The following is a 19,731-nucleotide window of genomic DNA, read 5'->3' on the forward strand; positions in this document are numbered from 1 at the left end:
AAACCCGTTTAAAATATTTACTACGATGTGACGTCATCAATATGCGTCTGCGCATGATAAAGACGGAGGCGATTGAGGGCTGTTTGGGTCCTCCCGTTTTGTTGGCAAAAGAAGCTTAGAAAATGGACAAACAAGCGGCGGTAGCTAATGTAGAAATACGCCTACAGGCACTGGAGACTCGTATATACGGAGACAGAAGGAATAAAAGTTCGAAACCATTAAAGGTTTGTTTTCAGGTTTATATTTATTTATAGGTGTGGCCAAGCTAAGAAGCTAACTAGCTTCGAGTCTAGCAAAGCTAACTATAGCCGATAATTTTTCCCAATGTCCAATATTTACACGAATCAGTGTGCAGTATTTCAGAATTGTGGTATTTTTGTGCGGTGTGTTGTGTAGTTTCCTTAATGTCATGTTAGTGATATGTTTTAACGTCGGTGTCAAGCTAGTTAGATTTAGCTGGTCACAATAGATTGGGGGAGTTAGTTTTTAGCAATCAACGTGTATTTAAATTAGTGTTAAATTGTCAGATCGCGTATATCGGGGTGAAAGTTGATCTTCTTTCGATACAATTTGTTCAACTAAAGCAAAGTTGACCTATCTGTAGCTTAAAGCAATCTTGGTGCGGTGTCATATGATCCAACATTTAAAGTCCTGCTACAGTGGCTGCTTTTTGTGTGCTTGCTTTCTCGTAACTAATGCATTTACAAACTGAGAGCTTAATGTCATTAATAATTGTCTTCTGTTTTGCAGTGTGCTGAGTCCCTCGCAAGAATTCAAGCTGGCCTGACCAACACGGCCAATAAGAGGGAGCGAGTCAAGATCCTGCACAAGAAGAGTGAGTCACACAGCCTTTATTAAAAACAGATTAGCTTCAGCTTCTACTGACTTTTTATATTTGCGCAGTTGAGGACCTGATGAAGTACCTGGACCCTCAGTTCACCGACCACATGGCCGTGCCCGACACCATGAAGCTGGAGTTTATTCTCGCCGGTGAGAAATGCAAAAATACAAATGCTGAATTATCTTAACTTGGACATGGATTTTTTAACTTACTATCATGTGGCCTACAGAGGAGGACTTCCTGATTTCCCAGGCTGCTTTGCTGGAGCAGGCCAGCAACTTGCAGCCGCTGCTGGAGAGCACCTACATCCGAGGTAACCCCGTTTTGTTGTCGTGTTATTTGTCAGAATGTAAATAGTAACAGCGTTTGTCTTCCAGATGTTCCCGAGCACTCGACCAAGCTCCAGCGTCTCTCCCAAATTCATATCAAACAGCAGGTAGAAGAAAGATGCACACCATGTTCTGTCGTTTGGGTTTTGCCTTCGGAGAGCTCACTGTCGGCTCTGTTACAGGACCAGGCGGATGTTCAGTCGCTGGAAGTAAAGAAGCTTTTTGAGGAATACAACAAAATGGTACTTCTACAAATACCATAAAGCATAACTGAGGAACTAAAAAAAAGCCTGTTAGCGTGACCTAATTCTTTTACATGTAAAACCAGTGTAAAATATGTACTACTAATTTAAAACACAAAACATAAGAAAAAACTACAAGCTGGACATTCATTTCTGTAAAAAAAAAAAATGTAAACAATGTCTTTGTATTGTCAGATGTTCCTGCTGTCCAAGCAGTTCACCCAGTGGGACGAGAACCTGAGGAAGCTGGAGGAGGCCAAGGGCATCCGGCCCGTGGAGTAACTCCCATTTGTGTAGCTTTATGACGTGGAAAAAATACAACGCGATTTGGGAAGTGTTGAGTTGCTAGCCTGAAGAAAACAAAACGAAACAACACAAGGCACATGACTCTTCATCAGCTGTCTGGAAGATTTTACTCCCCTCACATGACAGCTCTGAGTCACCCTGCTCTTATTTATTTATTTGTACTCATGCTACTCTTACTGTAATTTGTTAGATTTACTCGCATTCCAGCTCATCTCCTGCAAGTTGAGTCATAAGACTTTGAGCACCTGACCTGCATTATTTTTTTCCTGTCCGTTCGTCTCCTGACATGGACAATGCCTCTGTTTGTTTCAATACGTCACAACGTGACTGCGGTTAATCAAATAAAAAAGTTTTTATTGGACTTCTGTTTTCCTGTGCCAAGTATGACTTCTCTATTTCACTGTAATACAGTATCCCCAGTCAGCAATTGTGGAATTGCTGATCTTTGGAGGATGTTCATTCAATTTTTTAATTTTGTTGGGGGAAAAAAAGCCAATTAGAGACATGGCGAAAGATTATAGTAATTTTGAATGACACTTTTCTGGCTTCAAACACCTCTCAAAAATACAAGGAAAAAATTGGTGGAATCACTCTTCACCTCAACCACATTTACTTGATTAGACAAAACAGAAAAATAATTTAACTGAGTTATTATTTTCTATTTTTACGCGGATTTTGGCTATGCGCGTGCCAGTCCGGAAACAGCCCCATATTGTTGCCAGTGACGTCACCAGCAAGCGCGCGAGCGCCAACCAAACGAGAAGGGAACTTCACACGAGGATTCATCTTGGCGAAGGCGGCGGACTTCCGATCGTGCCGCTATGGATCGGACAGCCGTCGTCAAAGTGGGCGCCGCGGCTAGCGCGAGCGTGTGCGCCCTGTTCGGCGGCGTAGTTCTGGCCCAATACATCGTCGCCAAGAAGAAGCGAGCGGGCAAAAAGACAAGAATCATCGAAATGGTGAGTTTGGAAGCTACATTACAGCTACACGGGGGAGCGTCAAGTTAGCAAGTGGCATGCGCAGGAAGTAGCCAAAACTTGATTTCAAAATAAAACCTTGATATTTTCACGTCTATCCTAGCAAGACGACAACTTACATCATATGAAATTCTAATGTTTTTTAATGTAACGAAATCAGCTGCCGCCTTTATCAGTACATTCCACATTATTTTATACATATTGGACCGCACAAATTTATTTTGAAGGAGGCCAGAGGCTGTTTCGTTTCCTTAACAAAGGTGACTTTAGTGTTGTTTCACGCACGCGCGGATGACTCCCCAATATCAGCACAGCAGCTGTTTTAGAGGTCACTTGCAGCTAGCTTTTTATTCTACACAAGCACATAAGAAGCTTTTGAGGTGACAGTGAGCCCCCGGTTGTGTTTTTTGCCCATCGGTACTTACTGCTTCAATTGTCGGACATGCATGTCATGCTGCTAGCAGTAAACCACCAAGCACAGGAATCAATGGAGGTGGTTACAACACTTGCACAGTCAATCACAGCTGAGCTATTAAAAGTGTGTTATTTAGTTTTAACTTAATGTATGTGTAGTTAATTTATATCTGCAGCAGCAGGCCCCGCCGCCCTCCTTTATGTATATATATGATTCATGTAGGAGGTATTCAGCCCTGCCCTACCACTTAGAATTTGACATTCCTGTCATCTGTGAGTCACCGGCGTCTGGTCGCCCTCGGCAGTCGCGTGCTCGGGGGACAAAAGAGACGCATGCAAGACCAACAACACAAAGGAGGACACAAATTGTGTCGCTGGTCATGTGAGCTGCAGCATGCTTGGGTTGCACAATAACAAAATAAAATTCAGTGAATGTCAAAAAATTTTTTTGGTTTGTCCTAACGGCAGCTCCAAAATATGATGAGGAAAAGTGGAGTAATATGGAAAAAAAAGTTAGAACGTTAAGATAGGGGGAAAAAAAAAAAGTTCAGAGATACCGTTGGTAACCAGCAGAGGGTGCTGCTGTCACAAATCTGTATGCAACCGTCGGAATGGTTTTTAAATGGAATATTAAGAGCTCTGAACTTAACCTTGTCCTCCCTCACCCCTATCAGTAGCACCAGATGGCGGTCACCATGGCAACCGGAACGGCCTCCCCACAAGGCAATATTTAAGGCCTTTATATTCTAGATAAATATATATCAGTCATGCATGCACTTTTAGTTTTTTTACCCCCAAATTCTCAAATGGCCAGAAACTGTTTTTTTTTTATGGGGGGAAAAAAACCAACAACTTATAAACAAGTGCAATAAAATTCACATTGAACTGAAAGCCACCTGTAACTTCCACACGCACAGAATTAAAACTCTTGTTATTTCTCAAGATGTTTTTATTGACTATTTACGGGCGGTATGTGCGTCCACTGTTTATTGTAAACAGATGCAGAAGCTCTGGCTGATGCAATATGGTCCATGTATGTTATCGTGGTGTAACCGGAGAGCTTTGACCTACTTATTGCCTCAACCTATGTGAAACATTCCTCTTGGCTCGCATTTGCATCCTTGTCGTTCTGCTCAACTCGACCCAGACATATCAGGATGTTGTTGTTGGATATGCTAAGTAGCAGCAGTGTTTATTTATATGTCTGCACAATGTGTGTGTGTGTAATGAGACACATACAATGACGCTTAACCTGACCTTAAGCCTTTCGTTGCCGCTCGAGTAATGTGTGTGTGCTTCAAACGTGCGTGTTCAGCAGATGCTGTCATTGAGCGTAAAGTCAAAGGTAACATGACAACAAGGGCAGATTACAACCTCATTTCCCCCCCCCACACTTCTTCACATTTCTATTTATACACACTGGTGTGAGTGTGTGAGTTTGTGTTGACATGGATCAAATGTTAAGTGTGTGCGTAAGGGCGGGATCTCGTTCGCTCCCCTCCCCGCCTTCTACAAGTATATAAAGGCGCTTTAGCCACACATTCTTTTCTTCGCTCTTGTTTTCCACAGACTACACAGCCTGGCGGTAAGTGTGTGTGTGTGTGTGTGTGTGTGTGTGTAAGTGTGTCAACTGTCGCCCTTCTATAACTGCAGCTTAATCATCAACTTTTAATCTTGAGGTAACGTAATGCCCCACGGCTCCCTCAGAATGACACTTGAAATTAGTTTACATTGTACAAAAATAATTATCGAGGAGCCAATAGTATTCGACTATATTTGGATATGTTTTTTCTGCCCGACAACAAGGACTTGGAGGTGTGTTTAGTTTATGAAACGTTACTTCATGGCAAGACGGAACATATCCTCCAACATACCTCTTCATCATGCTCCTGGTCTTGTCGCTAACGTCGTATATGAAATCGAGGCGCGGTCAGGCACGATGCAATCACTTCGAATCTTGTCACTCCAGTGATGTCGTCTCCTGTCCCGCTTTCAGATGCCTCAGTTCGAGAAGAAGACGGTGCACATGAGAGACCCCGAGAGGGTGGAGCAGATCATCTGCGGCCTCATTAAGGGAGGAGCCTCCAAACTTCAGGTGGGTACTACTCTGACACCTGCTGGTGATGACGTGCAAGTACAGCATTTGATATATACAGCCATGACCCCAATTGGTCTTCACTTGGTCCTCCCCTCGCAGGTCATCACTGACTTTGACATGACGCTAAGCAAGTTCGCCATCAACGGCAAACGTTCTCCAACGTGCCACAGTGAGTCCACGTCGCGATAAAACCTCCAGTTTGAGCGTGTAGCTGTAACACGTGGATGTTCTCGCTCCCAGACATCATCGACAACTGCAGCCTGGTGACGGAGGAATGTCGCCAGAAGCTCCTGCAGCTCAAGAACAAGTACTACCCCATCGAGATCGACCCCAACCTCACCATGGAGGAGAAATACCCCTTCATGGTGGAGTGGTGAGCTGCTTGGCTTCACGTCGTACGCAATTCCCGAGACCGTAATGTTGCGTCATCGTATTTGATGTTCTGCCCGTGTGTGTGTTCAGGTATTTCAAGTCACACACGCTTTTAGTGGAGCAGAGGTTAGAGAAGGACAAACTGCCCCAAGTGGTGCGGGACTCTGACGCCGCACTCAGGTACCACCCCCACCCCAAAAAAAAAAAAAAAAAAAAAGAAGCAAATTAAAAAATGATTTTTGATTTATTTTCTAGGGAAGGCTTCGAGCAGTTCTTCGACCGGCTGCACCAGCACAACGTTCCCGTCTTCATCTTCTCTGCCGGCCTGGGGGACGTCTTGGAGGAGATCATCCGCCAGGCGGGCGTCTACCACCCCAACGTCAAGGTGGTGTCCAACTTTATGGACTTTGACGACAACGTGAGTTCATAAAAATGACATAAAAAAAGACACATTGCATATTTAAAAAGTACTAGCTTTATGCTAACATATAATGGGAAACGACATAGACAGGCTAATGGAATTTAGCATACAACTGCTAATTTATCACACACAGAATAGGAACGATATCAAAAATGTATTTCAGAGTCTTGCACGTGGTTATCGTTGCAGGGCGTGCTGCGAGGATTCAAAGGCGAGCTCATCCACGTGTACAACAAGCACGACGGCGCCCTGCGCAACACCGACTACTTCAAGCAGCTGAAGGAAAACTGCAACATCATCCTGATGGGAGACTCGCTGGGCGACCTTAGCATGGCCGACGGCGTGCCCAACGTGGAGAACATCCTCAAAGTCGGCTTCCTCAACGACAAGGTTGGAAGAGAGTGCTATTCTGTGTCATGTCTTCCTTTCGTGTAACCTCGGGTTCCTCGGTAGGTGGAGGAGCGTCTGGATAAATATTTGGACTCTTACGACATCGTCCTGGTGAAGGACGAGACCTTGGAAGTACCCAACGCCATCCTCCAGAAGGTCCTCTAACTTCCTCTTTGGACCACCCCCCCTTTTTTTTTTTAGTCCCATGCCTACTTCAACGCCTTTGTACATGGACACTTTTAAATACGCAGCACAACTTTTGGGTTTTTGTGACGCACTCTCACTTCATCTCGTGGACAGCGCATCACACTGCAGGACAGTGAACCGCCACAAATTTGGGGTTCAGGATTTTTTTGCGATTATTTTCAATACCCATAATCGGGCTTGATCTCTATCGGGGTTCACTGTACAGCATTGATTTTTTTTTTTTTTTTTAAAGATAAAAATCTGCGGAAATTAGCATGACGTCAAGCTAATTAGAAACAAACATCAGCTTCTTTAATACACACAGAGCAGCAACACATCCAAAACGAAAATACACTTTTTAAAGTATTCCTTTGCGCCAGCTCTCACTTTCTTGCCTTCAAGGAATGGGAAGCTATTGCGTAACATCCAGAAGACTCAGTTCTCGAAATAAGAGGCAAACCTGGGACACTGTATTTGTTTTTTTCTATGGTTGTCTTTGTGTACCATAACGTGTGTAACGGACCAGGAAGAAGCAGGAGGACCTTGGAAAATGATTCGAACGGAAATGAAAACGGATGTCCTTGATTGACTTTGGGAGGATGTGATTTGAAGAAATGCACTTTAAGATAGCTGTTAGTTAACATATGCGCATGTTTGAGTCAGTATGATGTATCAAACAAACACACACACAAAAAAAAAAAGCCATGTTTACTTTCGTTCAGCCTTTTAAAGCCCCCTCTGCTTAGAAGAAGCACTTTATTCTACATCGTCAAAACGGGCAGAAATCCACACACCAAAGTTCAACATCGTGAAAAGAACGTAATTTTTTTTTTTTGCTTTGTGTTTTACATGTGCTGCTATCACCTGCATGTTGCCTTTTCTCAGCAAAGAACAGAAGGAAACATTTCCTTATTCTGTATATCATTGAAACAGGGAATAATGTCATCGTGTCTGTGGACCTTGTGTGGAAATGTTTTCAAAAGTAGAGTCATGTGTTGTATTTTTATAAGCCGATTGTTTTTGTTTCTTTCTCTGATGGTGTGAATTAGAAATGAAATATAACATTGTATTATGACCACGTTTTACTTGACTGTTTTGTAACGAAAGGAGTTTTGAAAGTGGTTGCAATTCATTAGAAGGCCACAAGGCGGCAGCAAAACGCCAAACTACAACCCGCCTCTATAGGCTTCTTTGACGTGGCACAAATTGATAGTTAGGAACAAGAACAAAAACATCTGGGTAGATATGTGTGGCTCGTTGGTCTAGGGGTATGATTCTCGCTTAGGGTGCGAGAGGTCCCGGGTTCAAATCCCGGACGAGCCCTTCATTTTATACATTTTTTCTGTAATCTCAATTTGTCTCACTATTAGATATTTGCACCTCTAAAATTACACATTACATACACACATTCATTTAAACGTGTTTGTTGTTATGTGTTCAATGAGCTAAGATCAAATTTTACATTACTAAATCCTTTACTACTTATATTAAGTGAAGCTGTGAGCCATTAACTTAAAACAGTGAAGGACTCAATTTCCCATCATGCACCTGTCATCCGCGCTTGCGCATAACTAACTTCTGCAACTCTTACACTACATCTGGCCAGATGTGCGTGGCTCGTTGGTCTAGGGGTATGATTCTCGCTTTGGGTGCGAGAGGTCCCGGGTTCAAATCCCGGACGAGCCCTTCCTTTTATATTTTTTTTCTGTAATCTCAATTTGTCTCACTATTAGATATTTGCACCTCTAAAATTACACATTACATACACACATTCATTTAAACGTGTTTGTTGTTATGTGTTCAATGAGCTAAGATCAAATTTTACATTACTAAATCCTTTACTACTTATATTAAGTGAAGCTGTGAGCCATTAACTTAAAACAGTGAAAGACTCAATCTCCCATCATGCAACTGTCATCCGCGCTTGCGCATAACTGACTTTTCTGCAGCTGTCACAATACATCTGACCAGATGTTCGTGGCTCGTTGGTCTAGGGGTATGATTCTCGCTTAGGGTGCGAGAGGTCCCGGGTTCAAATCCCGGACGAGCCCTCCATTTTGTTCGTTTTTCTGTAATCTCAATTTGTCTCACTATTAGTTATTTTCACCTCCAAAACTACACATTACATACACACATTCATTGAAACTTATTTTTTGTTATGTGTTCAATGAGCTAAGATAAAATTTTACATTACTAAATCCTTTACTACTTATATTAAGTAAAGCTGTGAGCCATTACCTTAAAACGGTTAAAGACTCAATTTCCCATCATGCACCTGTCATCCGCGCTTGCGCATAACTGACTTTTCTGCAGCTCTTATACTACATCTGGCCAGATGTGCGTGGCTCGTTGGTCTAGGGGTATGATTCTCGCTTAGGGTGCGAGAGGTCCCGGGTTCAAATCCCGGACGAGCCCTTGCTTTTGTATAGTTATTGTAATCAATTTATCTCACTATTACATTCATTTGCAGCTCTAAAATTACACATTACATTACACTCACATTCATTTAAACTTGTTTGTTGTTATGTGTTCAATGTGCTAAGATTGGAATTTACATTACTAAATTCTTTACTACTTACGTATATTGAGTGAGACTTTGAGCTATTAATTTTAAACGGTTAAAGACTCAATTTCCCATCATGCACCTGTCATCCGCGCTTGCGCATAACTGACTTTTCTGCAGCTCTCATACTACATCTGGCCAGATGTACGTGGCTCGTTGGTCTAGGGGTATGATTCTCGCTTAGGGTGCGAGAGGTCCCGGGTTCAAATCCCGGACGAGCCCTCTTTTGATAAATGTTTTTGTAGTTAATTTATCTCACTATTACAACTATTCACAGCTCTAAAATTACACATTACATTACACACACATTCAACTAAAATTATTTGTTATTTGTTCAATGTGCTAAGAACAAAATTTATATTACCAAATCCCTTACTACTTATATTGAGCGGGCTATTGCTTGCAAAAGAACTACCTTTCCCAACATGCATTTCTTTTCCGCTCATGCGCACAATTGCCACGCCCGCTCCAGTTTGAGCGTCAGTGCCATGACAACAAGACGATGGCTTCAAGAGAGGAAATGTAATTTTTGCCACCGCGAGGCGTAATAAACCTGCGGGTTCGTCGGAGGCGTCGGTGAAGAAAAGGTGAGACACTCATTCCACCCGCTGGACGCTGGGTAACTCGCGGGGCTAGCTAATTAGCCGGACAAGCTAAAGTTAATACATTAGCGTTAGCTAATTCATTTGTGAACACGCCTTGATGAGTGAGCGTGTAAGGCTCAAAACTATTAGCGTGACTTATTTTAGTACTCAAACGCGGACAATATAACCCTCAAGTCAGGCCAGGGCACCATAAAGATAATCTGTGCTGACGCTCCACAGTTTGAGCGAGATATAAGAAAATAATACATATGCTAAATGCCCGCGGAAAATCCACTAATTAGCTTTTTTTTTTTGGTCCGTTTAAGTCTTTTATAATTTGTCAATAAAAACAAGAGTATGTCTGGCTGCCAACTTTTAATCTTTAGAATTTGATATCACGAAACATGATTTTAAAGTGTATTCATTTGTAAAATGAGTTTAATTTATCACTTTGCTGGATTAGTTGCCTGTTCCACCTGCTCAGTCAGCACTAATAAGGGCAAAGCTGCTTGCATTCTCAGGCTTGACACTCAACTTGTCACATGACTACTTATACTGCCTCCTCATTGGCTGCCGGCGTGGTATGACGTGTCCAACTTTTGAGTGACACCTATTTGACCAATTTTTTCTTGTGATTGAAATTAAAAATGTGTGATCTTCTCTGTGCTATTAGATGTCTCTGTTCAAGGCGCGGGATTGGTGGTCGGCAGCCCTCGGCAAAGGTGAAGAGTTTGACCAGGGATGCATGTGCGTTGGAGATGTGGATAACAGCGGCACGGGACACGGTAATGCAATAGAAATTATCTTCAGGTCGTAGTCACGTCCGTCACGTTAATAGTTTCTCGCTTCTTGTGCAGACAAGGTGGTGGTGGGCAGCTACATGGGAATGCTGCGGATCTTCTCCCCTCAGCCCGCCAAAGCCACCGAGGGGGCGCAAGGCTTGGCCGATGCGCAGCTCCTGGAGGTCCACCTCCAGAACGCCATCATCCAGGTGGAGCTGGGGAAGTTCGTCTCGTGAGTACATTTGGTTCTTATACAGAGGTAGAAAAAAAAGACCGACCTCTGCAAAAAGTGATGTGTTGCTGTCTTCATTCATGAGGCTACGGCAACATTTAGCAACTTAATCCTCTTGCAATTAGCTTTAGCCTGATTTCCTTTACGCTTGGCGACTTGAATAGCCAAATTTAAACCGCCTCAGTTTGTTTTTTTACGCTGGATGAAGGTTGGTTAATTTATATTCAACACCTCAACCAGGTATTGTGGCTGAAATCATTTTTAAATTCAATTGTTTAAAAAAAATCTTTTTAAATTCTTATACAGCAAAGCTGGGCAATTATGGCAAAAAAAAATATAAAAATGAATAAATAAATAAAATAAAATAATACAAGACCCCCCCCACTTTGTACTTTTTAAAAATCAAATGAGCACACCAATTTGCCCAGATGGCGCTGTCTCCCTTCAGCCAGTTTGCAGCAATGAAACGTGAGAGCTCTCTCGCAAAAAAAAGTTCTAGAAATCTCCACGGCGTCGCCTCCTTCCTTCCTTATTTCCTTCCTTCCTTCCCACAGCGCCGTGTCGGTATTTGCTTTAAGCTGCGGTTCGCCAGCGCGGAATTCCTCCCAGGAATTCAGCGGGCAAGTCGGGCGGCGAGGTTGGCGAGTATAAATACTGGCGGGGTGACCGAGGCGCTGGGCAGATTTTTTTTTTTTTTTTTTGTTCTTTCCCAGGATGAAAGAACACTTGTGGGATTGTCTTCCCCTTCCGTCGCGGTTGCTCCCTTCGGAAGACTGCGTTTTGTCCTAGCAAGACAAAAATCAACAAATTGTTCAGTCAGTCGAGAAGTCGCGTCATGGCTGCATCTGCTACACTACTTTAGTTTCACGTGGAGAGGCAAAAGCGAATATATTGCGGCGGCGAAGCACTACTTTTGTCTCAGTGAAGCTTCTTCATTAAACGTAGCTCCAAGGTGCCACAAGATAATGACAGAGCACTACTTTTGTCTAAATTAAGATAGATTTAAGTAGATTGAAAATCAGCCTTATTTCTGCTCTGATGCTGATGTTTTTCTTTTTTTTTTTCCTCAGATGTTCCGATCTTCTCCACCTGGCTGTCCTTCACCCCAGGAGGCTGTCCGTCTTCTCCGTTCTTGGTACCCCCCCTCGTTACGTGTCACTTCCTGTTTCAGTGGCGTTTTGTTGACGCGTGTGTGTGTTCAGGCACGGCGGGCAACGTGGAGCACGGCGACCAGTACCAGATCAAACTGGTCTACGAGCACAACCTGCAGAGGACCGCCTGCAACATGACATACGGAACCTTTGGAGGGGTCACGGGTAACGCACACATGCACACTCGAATGACGCTTTTTCATGCTTTTTGGAAAAACCTTCGGGGACAGCCCTTCACTTGTCACAATCCAAGAAAAACACACACACACACACACACACACTCACACGGGAATCCCCTTTAAAGTGCACAAAATGACGATTCTAAATAAAGGCGGCTTTGTCCAGACACACGCGTGCATAATTGAGTGTGCGCATGTGGAATATGCCAGACTGTGGCTTGGCGTGATGGACCCCTGATTCACTCCTTGTTTACATGAGAGCCTTTTGCACCGCAGGAACTTTGTACCGGAACTTTTAAGAACTCTGGAAGAACTTTGCACGTGTTTATACTCATCTGAAATTAAGTTCTGAGGAAGTATTTTAGGATGCTGGGAGGGGATTTGTACATTTTGTGTATGCATGTGTGTGAAAACACACACACTGAGTATACACGTCCACGCCTTTGCATGTCTATTATTTTTCACCACTAGAGGGCAGTGCCCGCCATTGCATTGCTGTATTTCTGCCATCGTTTTGTTAGCAGGTTTTATGCCAGGGACGATTTAAAAAATGCAGCAAAAGACTATATTTAATATTATTGTAATTCACTGTAACATTAAGCAGTTTGAACATCAACAGAAACTTCAATTCAAAGAAGTTAGATTAAAAAAATAATTCATTCAAATACATTTTTAATACATTTTTTAGGATGAAAAACAAATGTTAGACACAACTTTAGTCTACCAGAGTCACTGAGTTAGAATGAATGAGATGCTGTTTAGTTTGGGAAATCCCTGCACACCCCCCACCCTACCTGGGAGGGTCAGAGGTCATCTACAAGAAGCCATTAGAGTCTCTTTTTATCACACACACACACAAGAACTTTGTGCCGGCGCTTTAACTTGACCTTAAAGCAAAACCACATCAGCACGGCGTCGTCCCGACTATTTTTAAACCGAGGTTATTATCTTTTATTGCTGTGTAATAAGTCAGCTCGTAGTGGACGTGAAGGATTGAATAACGCGGTCTTAAGCTAATAAACCAAAATAGAACGTATAGCCAGCCGCACGCTTTTATACTCCAGCATTGTGCCGCGCGCTCGCTCGACACACAAGCCTCTCTGTATAGCGCCCGGCCATTAATGATGGCTTTTATTTCCATTATTCATGATCCCTTTCGGGAATGGCGGTTGGCAGGTCCGACCCACGGCTTTGAGGTTCCGAGTTCGAGTGCGTGCCTGCGTGCGTGCGTGTGTGTCATTGTAATTGTATTGTGTTCTTGCCCACTGTGGAACATGCTCATCACTCACACCCACACACACGTGTTTACACAGAGGAGGTGTGTTGGAGTGTGTGGCTTTTCTTTCCAAATCTCTGCTGATGGATGGTTTGTGTGCGTGTGTGTGTGTGCGTGTGTGTGCACTGTAGGCGGCTGTATCCCTGACCTCGACTTGACGGCAGTGAGAGTTCTAATGGCGCATTGAGGCCTAATTATAGTCGTCCGGTCACATCGCTGCTTTATGATGGTGTGTGTGTGTGTGTGTGTGCATGTGCTAAGGTGTTAATGGAGATATCAGACTGAGTCGGAGTGAGAAACACGTCTCGCTCCGCATCGCGCCGCCACCGCTGAAATGAAACAGGAGCGACATGTTTATTGCGTGTGTATGTGTGTGGAGGTTCAAAAAAAATGCACATCCATTTTTATTGATTAAATACATTGACCTAATTATTCATATAGTGATTAACCCCGCCCCCTTTCCTCAGGTCACCACTCGCTGTGCATCCAGTCCATGGACGGCATGCTGATGTTTTTCGAGCAGGACAGCTACTCCTTCGGAAGGTTCCTTCCGGGCTTCCTGCTTCCCGGCCCGCTGGCCTACAACTCGCGGACGGACAGCTTCCTCACCGTGTCCTCGGCCCGCCAGCTGGAGAGCTACAAGTAGGTTTGGCTGACGACCGCCGTCGACACAAAACCTCGGCGAGTGGAAAAGAAAATGTGACAAACCGCAGAAATATTTGTGTTGCCGTTTTGAAAAGTGATGAACAAGGTGTGCGTTGTCAAGTGTGTGTTTTGGCCAGCACGATCTGGCCTCGTATAAAGTTTAAGCAAACATTTGGTGTCGTCCATGAAAGATGATCTCGCTGGAAGCACGCACGCGCAAATGCTTCTCAAAACTCCGAGCACGGTCTCGCGCTCGTCAAGTTGCGCGCAGGTGCAAAGCCAGCTCGGGCCGCTACGTGATGTTCCATTCCGTGTCTTTGTGAAGCGAGCAAATCCCGTCGGCGATTTCTAGGAATCTCGCTCGCGCTCCACATCTGCGAGAGCGCCTCCCGCTCCCTTCGTGCGTATCGTTGAACAGCGCCGATGTTGGCGCTAATAGAGCGGGACGCGTGAAACGTGTGGGCCGGGTGTCGGTCAGACCTGGCGGAGACGGCGCGCAGCTGTCGAGTCATAAAAATACTTTTAGGCGAAACATACAATAGATACAATGAATTGTCCCACGGGAATTAGCGTCAAGTGAATTCACATGTTCCAGAGTCCAATTGTAAAATAAAAAGCATAACATCCACTCTGCTCCTCAGGTACGAGACCCTGGCCGTGGCCACGGACGCCGAAAACCGTCAGGACCCCGACCAGCCCCTCAAAACCGGAGGCAAGAGGCTGACTGTGAGTCGTCACCCGCGTTGACCCTCACCGTGATGTCACCCGTTCCCGCGTCGACCGTTAGCGCTCGTTAACGCTAACAAGCCCAATTTGCAAGAATAAACTCATTGACGCCACCCGTTTGACACTGCTGGCGTTGTTTTAGTTGTACTTGGCAGCCAGGCTCTTGACTTGCACTCCGCTGCCCTCCAATTAGCCGGCCGTATGTACTGGAGCGTGCAGGTAACCACGGCAACAGACACTGATTTAAAGCACCACGTAAAGAGTATTTACATGACAGGTACGAATGTAAACACGCCGCGAAAGGGGTCACGAAGAGTTGAATGGGAGTTATTTAATGTGAATGAGTGGGAGGAGTACGGAAATGGACGGACGGAATTATTTATTTATTATATTTTTGTAATATATAAATTATATTTATAATATAATATGACTGGTGGATGTGGCAATAATTTTTTTAAATGTAGTAATTCAAAAATATATATAGAGTTGACCAGGGTTTTTTTTTTTTTCCCCCCCACCAGCCCGACTGGACGTTGGTTCTGGGCGAGCAGGCCCTGGACATCTCCGTGCCCTCCTTCTCCCACTCGTCCTCCTTCATCTTCATCCTGGGCGAGCGTAACCTCTACTGCCTGCGTGACAACGAACAAATCCACTTCATGAAGAAGTTGGAGTTCAACCCCAGCTGCTTCCTGCCGTACGCCTCGCGTGAGTCCCTCATGAACACGTGCGCGCCTTTTGCTCCACTGATGGATGAGTTGGTTCGGATGGGAGGATGAGGAGGAGATGAATGGGTGATTGAGGATCATCTGATTGAGGCAGCGGGAAGTTTAGGGAGGCGTCATGGGAAATTTGTTCAAATCATGTATATACTTGACTTCACGTGGAAATCGTAAAAGGTCAGCAGGTGTGTGCGTTTCCTTTGTTAGCCACCGACGCACAACCGCACGTAACGTACTCTGTCATTTTGACCCCCGCTCTCCTCGCCGGCCGCTGTATTTGACCCGCCGAGGTGTTTGTTTTGCGTGTGGTCGTCACCTCAGATCTCCCCTGGTGGTAGCCGCACCGCTCCCGGGATGGATGGGCACGTGTGCGAGTGTGTATGGACGTGTGTGTTGTGTGTAACGCAAGTCCCGTATTTAGAACTACTTGGCGAAATGTGATGATGTCATCACTCGGGTTATTTCTCCACTTTGCGGCGGCAAAGTTTATCATGTGTCTTTTCACCTCTTTTCCAGCGCTAAAAATAAAACCGATATTATGTTAGCTGGGTGGCGGAAGCAAAGCCTAAACACACACACACACACACGTGCGCACACAGCATTAGTACACACACACACACACAAGGTTGATTCAGATTTTTTTATTTTGGATTTTCCAATCGTTGTACCCAAAAAATATTTTCCCCTCCATTCTGTGGTTGTGTAGCACTAAATTAGCTCCCATTTTTAAATCAAAGAGCAAACTTTACCGTAAGTAATCCAATAAGAAATAACCACAAAATGATGATGTGTAATATCTGACATTCTCCCCTTCCCCTTAAGAAAAATGACTTTTATGACAATTTGCCTCAATCCATATTTTTATTCTTGTTTTCCATTTAGTGACCGATGGCACCACCAACCTGTTGCTAGGCAACCACACCAACATGCTGCTGGTGTACCAGGACGTCACGCTCAAGTGGGCCGCCCAGCTCGATTTTGTGCCGGTGGCGCTCCGCGTCGCCAACTTCCCGTGAGTGTGCGCTGACGTATGAGCGCGTACGCACACACACACGCTCTCATACACATGCCGGAATCGTTGCTTTTTATTAGTTTCCCGACTAGTAAAGTCGCCTTTTTGGGGCCCTCTGTGCGCCGGAATGTATCCTGGTCCGAAACACAAGTCACTATAACCAGCTCAGTGGCGCCCCCTGGAAAGCTAAAAAAATCTATAATTTTATTATAGATTTTATGTTTTTATATAGTAAATATATAAAAAAATGATACAAAATAATATAACACATTTATAATAAATTATATCACATATAATACAAAAATATATAACAAATAAAAGATATTTATATAAAAAAATAAGTTGGCAGACGCGCCAAAAGGCCCATGTGCAAAATTCAGCAGTAAGACGGCCATTTTTTTTCTTTTCCTCGCAGCCATTTTGAGTTAATGCCAGATATTTCAGATTTGACAACTCTTACCGTGAAAAATATCAGCCAACGCTAATAAACAAACTGCGACATTATCACGTGACGTCATGAATGAACCTCATGAACTGACCTTCTCCATCATCCCAACACGCGGCCTCGCTCGGGGTTCTTCTGTGTCTTTGCTCCCGTTCAACATCAACAGCGGTGGGTGGGAACATCCCACTGTGGGCAAAGCATGTGTGTGCGAGTTTTTTTTTTTCGTGTCGGAGTGTGTTTCCGTCACAGTCGCTCGCGTGCGTGAGTGTGTTTCCGCGGCAGTTAAAGTGGACGTTTTAATGTTGGCGATTTCCACCCGTGCAGGTGTGGAGCCTCCACCTGAACTCCGCCACCCTACTGCCTCGTACGCGCGTGCGTGCGTGCGTGTGTGTGTGTGTGCGTACGTGTGTTACCGCCTCGTCGGCCTGGAAGTACGACACATCTGCAACCAGTTAACACGCACTCACTCACGCTGTTAAAACACATTATTGCATCACTCAGCATTTCCTGCTTCTCTCTTTTCCCATTTTTTGTTCTGTCAGGAAATCTTGATGTAAATTTGATGTATCGTCCATTTAAAAAAAAAAAAATGGAGGAAGTTGGACTCGCAGAAATAGAAGAATTTAGAATAATAGCATTCCGGTATTGTGTTGCTAATCAAAATATGGAAGTAATATATCAAATGATTTATTCCTTTACATGAAGTTTGTGAGAACTGCTTCACATCTGGAGTCACCTCGCAATTTTTTGTTTGGCCTCAGCGAGCTGAAAGGCGCCGTGGTGAGCCTGAGCTGGGACGGCCACCTTCTCTGCTCCTACATGGGCACCGACCCGTCCTTCTTCACCACACCCAAGGTGGACTCCCGCGAGGTGGACTACGAGCAGGCCGACGCCGAGATGAGAAGGCTGCACAAGTTCATCAGGGAGGCCAGCAGGACTCAGGGTTGGTCTAAATGCTGAGGCCTTTCTTCATGGTCTTACTTCAAACTGTCACCGTCAACCTTCTTCAAAAACGAAACTCCACTAGCTCATCGCTAACATATAATGCGAAACGTCATAGACAGGCTAATTGAAATTAGCATAGAGGTGTACTTTTAAAGCTTGAAATTAAATAATGAACGCTCAGTGTTGTGGCAAAACTCTAAATTTAAACTTGCAGAAATATAAAAAAAAAATTCCACTCGCTTTATTCCCCCCCTCCCTCTTCTGTATTGAACGTCATGAATTTGCGTATTGCGTACCGATTGAAGTGTCTAATGGAGTTCATCAGCATACAGACAACCATCAAATTTGTTTTTCAGACATTCTGCCTAAAGGTGAAAATGAGGAGGACGTGACGGTGACTGCGTGCGTGTCTCCTCACATGGATATGCCGTCGGTACGCACACACACACAAACACACGATGTCTGTCTCACAAATGTGAGTACACTCCTCACCTTTTGTAAATATTTTTATCCAAATTGTTTTTGCCAAGGTCTCAGCTGCGAACCGCGAGGCGAATTTAATCCCACGTTACTCTCACTATCGTCCACATAAAACGATATAATACTATAAAAACGTGTTGCCATTTTGTTTTGTCTGCCTCCACAGCGAGCTCTGATCCAAGACATGGATGACCTTCCCGTTCCTTCGGTGACAGTAAAGGTGAGTTCAGAGTGACCTTTGATGACCTTTGCTCGCTTCATCTTGATCCCAAATGTGCGCAGGTGACGGTGAAGGCCAGCAGCGTGTTGACCTCAGCCAGGCTGACCGTTGCCGTTCAGACGCCGCTCGCCGTCACTCAGGACCAGTTTGTCTTGGAACCTCTAGGTCAGTCCACGTGTGCAACATGTCGGACAACTTGTCTTCTACAGCTGTAACGGTCGTGACGAATCGTCCGCAGATTGTTCTTATCGCAAACATGTGAAAGCACTTGTGTTTCATTTTGGACGATAGATGAAAAAAATCAATTGACTTGGAACAGCTGCAATCACGGGAACGCTTCCATTCGTGTTTTCAAAAAGCGCCGCTTGGATATGGAGATGAAAAGATTCATCCCGTGAGGGAAATTAAATTGCCACGGGAGGAATATTTAAATAATCAATGTGGGAGTTAAGACTTTTGTTATATTGTTATGTTGCTCCGCCATTTATCATCAATTAGTCACAGATTTTTTTATTTCGGTACTCACTGTTACATTTTTTTTTATTATTAATTTTTGGCTTACTTGGATTTAAATAAGTCGTTTGAGAATTGATTTGATCTCCCATACTGCTCAGTGATTGACACCCTCCCCGTGGTGCCGGTGTCTCGTGTACTTCTGGTTCTGATTATACGATTCGAAACATGAAGCTATTCTCCGCTGGAAACGATTTTTGTGACAAGACAAACGAAAAGCACTAAAGCATTCACAGCTGCGGACCTTTGATGCGACGGAACCGCAAGTCGCTACTTTGGACTTTGTTGGGGTTTGGCTGCTACTAGCTAATTAGCTTAGCCTGGCTACCGTCACATACGCGCAATCAGTTTTTATGCGTCTCAGACGGCGAGTGGATTTGCGGCTCACCGCATTCTGCCTCTGTTGTTTTACGTTCATTGAATTTCTTTAGCGTCCTCTTTCACATCACTTTTTTCCGTCGTCCCTGGTTGATTGTCACGTTCATGCACATGTCTAAAGTCAGGAAGGAAGTGGTGTTTTTGTTTGGGTTCAGAGGGCAAAGGTGAGATTTTGAGCAGATTGGTCAGTGCAAGGGTCAAAGGTTAGTATTCTACTGGTTACCGCTACCAAGGAGCAAGTTAGGACACTCTTAATATATTTTGGTATTCAAAGGTTGCCAGACGGATTGTCGCCATTTTTTAAT

At 44.2% G+C, this 19,731-nt stretch overlaps 3 protein-coding genes, 1 long non-coding RNA gene and 5 other non-coding genes across 14 annotated transcripts in view; 8 read left to right on the plus strand and 1 right to left on the minus strand.

Annotated features, from left to right (window-relative positions):
* Positions 1–40: 40 nt before the first annotated feature.
* Positions 41–2,079, plus strand: dctn3 (dynactin 3 (p22)). Its single transcript, XM_049729951.2, has 7 exons — positions 41–224; positions 751–835; positions 904–990; positions 1,071–1,154; positions 1,219–1,277; positions 1,353–1,412; positions 1,608–2,079. Exons 1-7 carry the CDS (start codon positions 123–125, stop codon positions 1,692–1,694), a joined length of 564 nt encoding a protein of 187 aa, XP_049585908.1. The 5' UTR covers positions 41–122; the 3' UTR covers positions 1,695–2,079.
* LOC125974970 (uncharacterized) lies at positions 836–5,130 on the minus strand. The gene is made up of 2 exons (XR_007483804.1): positions 4,984–5,130; positions 836–1,373 (listed from the first exon to the last, which is right to left on the minus strand). It is a non-coding gene; the product is annotated as an uncharacterized lncRNA (long non-coding RNA).
* nt5c3a (5'-nucleotidase, cytosolic IIIA) lies at positions 2,463–7,651 on the plus strand. 2 transcript variants are annotated; one of them, XM_049729948.2, is made up of 8 exons: positions 2,463–2,677; positions 5,106–5,204; positions 5,307–5,376; positions 5,448–5,580; positions 5,670–5,759; positions 5,835–5,997; positions 6,190–6,390; positions 6,454–7,651. In XM_049729948.2, exons 1-8 carry the CDS (start codon positions 2,540–2,542, stop codon positions 6,553–6,555), a joined length of 996 nt encoding a protein of 331 aa, XP_049585905.1. In that variant the 5' UTR covers positions 2,463–2,539; the 3' UTR covers positions 6,556–7,651. The 2 variants fall into 2 exon arrangements, with proteins under 2 accessions (XP_049585905.1, XP_049585906.1); XM_049729949.2 differs by lacking the exon at positions 2,463–2,677 and adding an exon at positions 4,538–4,694.
* Positions 7,652–7,827: 176 nt separating this feature from the next.
* Positions 7,828–7,899, plus strand: trnap-agg (transfer RNA proline (anticodon AGG)). The gene has a single exon. It is a non-coding gene; the product is annotated as a tRNA-Pro (tRNA).
* A 291-nt stretch (positions 7,900–8,190) lies between these two features.
* trnap-ugg (transfer RNA proline (anticodon UGG)) lies at positions 8,191–8,262 on the plus strand. Its single transcript has one exon. It is a non-coding gene; the product is annotated as a tRNA-Pro (tRNA).
* A 293-nt stretch (positions 8,263–8,555) lies between these two features.
* Positions 8,556–8,627, plus strand: trnap-agg (transfer RNA proline (anticodon AGG)). The gene has a single exon. It is a non-coding gene; the product is annotated as a tRNA-Pro (tRNA).
* A 292-nt stretch (positions 8,628–8,919) lies between these two features.
* Positions 8,920–8,991, plus strand: trnap-agg (transfer RNA proline (anticodon AGG)). The gene has a single exon. It is a non-coding gene; the product is annotated as a tRNA-Pro (tRNA).
* A 298-nt stretch (positions 8,992–9,289) lies between these two features.
* On the plus strand, positions 9,290–9,361 carry trnap-agg (transfer RNA proline (anticodon AGG)). Its single transcript has one exon. It is a non-coding gene; the product is annotated as a tRNA-Pro (tRNA).
* A 224-nt stretch (positions 9,362–9,585) lies between these two features.
* bbs9 (Bardet-Biedl syndrome 9) overlaps positions 9,586–19,731 on the plus strand; it is a 44,146-nt gene continuing 34,000 nt past the window's right edge. For 2 of the 5 annotated variants that reach the window (XM_049729955.2, XM_049729956.2), the window contains exons 1-13: positions 9,586–9,726; positions 10,397–10,508; positions 10,581–10,737; positions 11,808–11,872; positions 11,940–12,053; positions 13,811–13,985; positions 14,630–14,714; positions 15,236–15,419; positions 16,316–16,445; positions 17,652–17,833; positions 18,192–18,268; positions 18,482–18,535; positions 18,598–18,700. In XM_049729955.2, the coding sequence (XP_049585912.1) occupies positions 10,397–10,508; positions 10,581–10,737; positions 11,808–11,872; positions 11,940–12,053; positions 13,811–13,985; positions 14,630–14,714; positions 15,236–15,419; positions 16,316–16,445; positions 17,652–17,833; positions 18,192–18,268; positions 18,482–18,535; positions 18,598–18,700 (1,438 nt within the window). In that variant the 5' untranslated portion in view covers positions 9,586–9,726. Of the gene's footprint in view, positions 9,727–10,396; positions 10,509–10,580; positions 10,738–11,150; positions 11,690–11,807; positions 11,873–11,939; positions 12,054–13,810; positions 13,986–14,629; positions 14,715–15,235; positions 15,420–16,315; positions 16,446–17,651; positions 17,834–18,191; positions 18,269–18,481; positions 18,536–18,597; positions 18,701–19,731 lie in introns of those variants that run through there. The other 3 variants (XM_049729952.1, XM_049729954.1, XM_068651890.1) reach the window with 2 other exon arrangements.

Source organism: Syngnathus scovelli, chromosome 9, assembly GCF_024217435.2.
Source record: "Syngnathus scovelli strain Florida chromosome 9, RoL_Ssco_1.2, whole genome shotgun sequence".
In the NCBI taxonomy this organism is placed as follows: domain Eukaryota; kingdom Metazoa; phylum Chordata; class Actinopteri; order Syngnathiformes; family Syngnathidae; genus Syngnathus; species Syngnathus scovelli.

Coding starts and splice junctions, on each gene's coding strand:
- dctn3 (XM_049729951.2), top strand. CDS start 123: ATGGACAAACAAGCGGCGGTAGCTAATGTAGAAATACGCCTACAGGCA. Junction 225..750: donor AAAGTTCGAAACCATTAAAG/GTTTGTTTTCAG, acceptor TCTGTTTTGCAG/TGTGCTGAGTCCCTCGCAAG. Junction 836..903: donor CAAGATCCTGCACAAGAAGA/GTGAGTCACACA, acceptor ATATTTGCGCAG/TTGAGGACCTGATGAAGTAC.
- nt5c3a (XM_049729948.2), top strand. CDS start 2,540: ATGGATCGGACAGCCGTCGTCAAAGTGGGCGCCGCGGCTAGCGCGAGC. Junction 2,678..5,105: donor AGACAAGAATCATCGAAATG/GTGAGTTTGGAA, acceptor TCCCGCTTTCAG/ATGCCTCAGTTCGAGAAGAA. Junction 5,998..6,189: donor TTATGGACTTTGACGACAAC/GTGAGTTCATAA, acceptor TTATCGTTGCAG/GGCGTGCTGCGAGGATTCAA.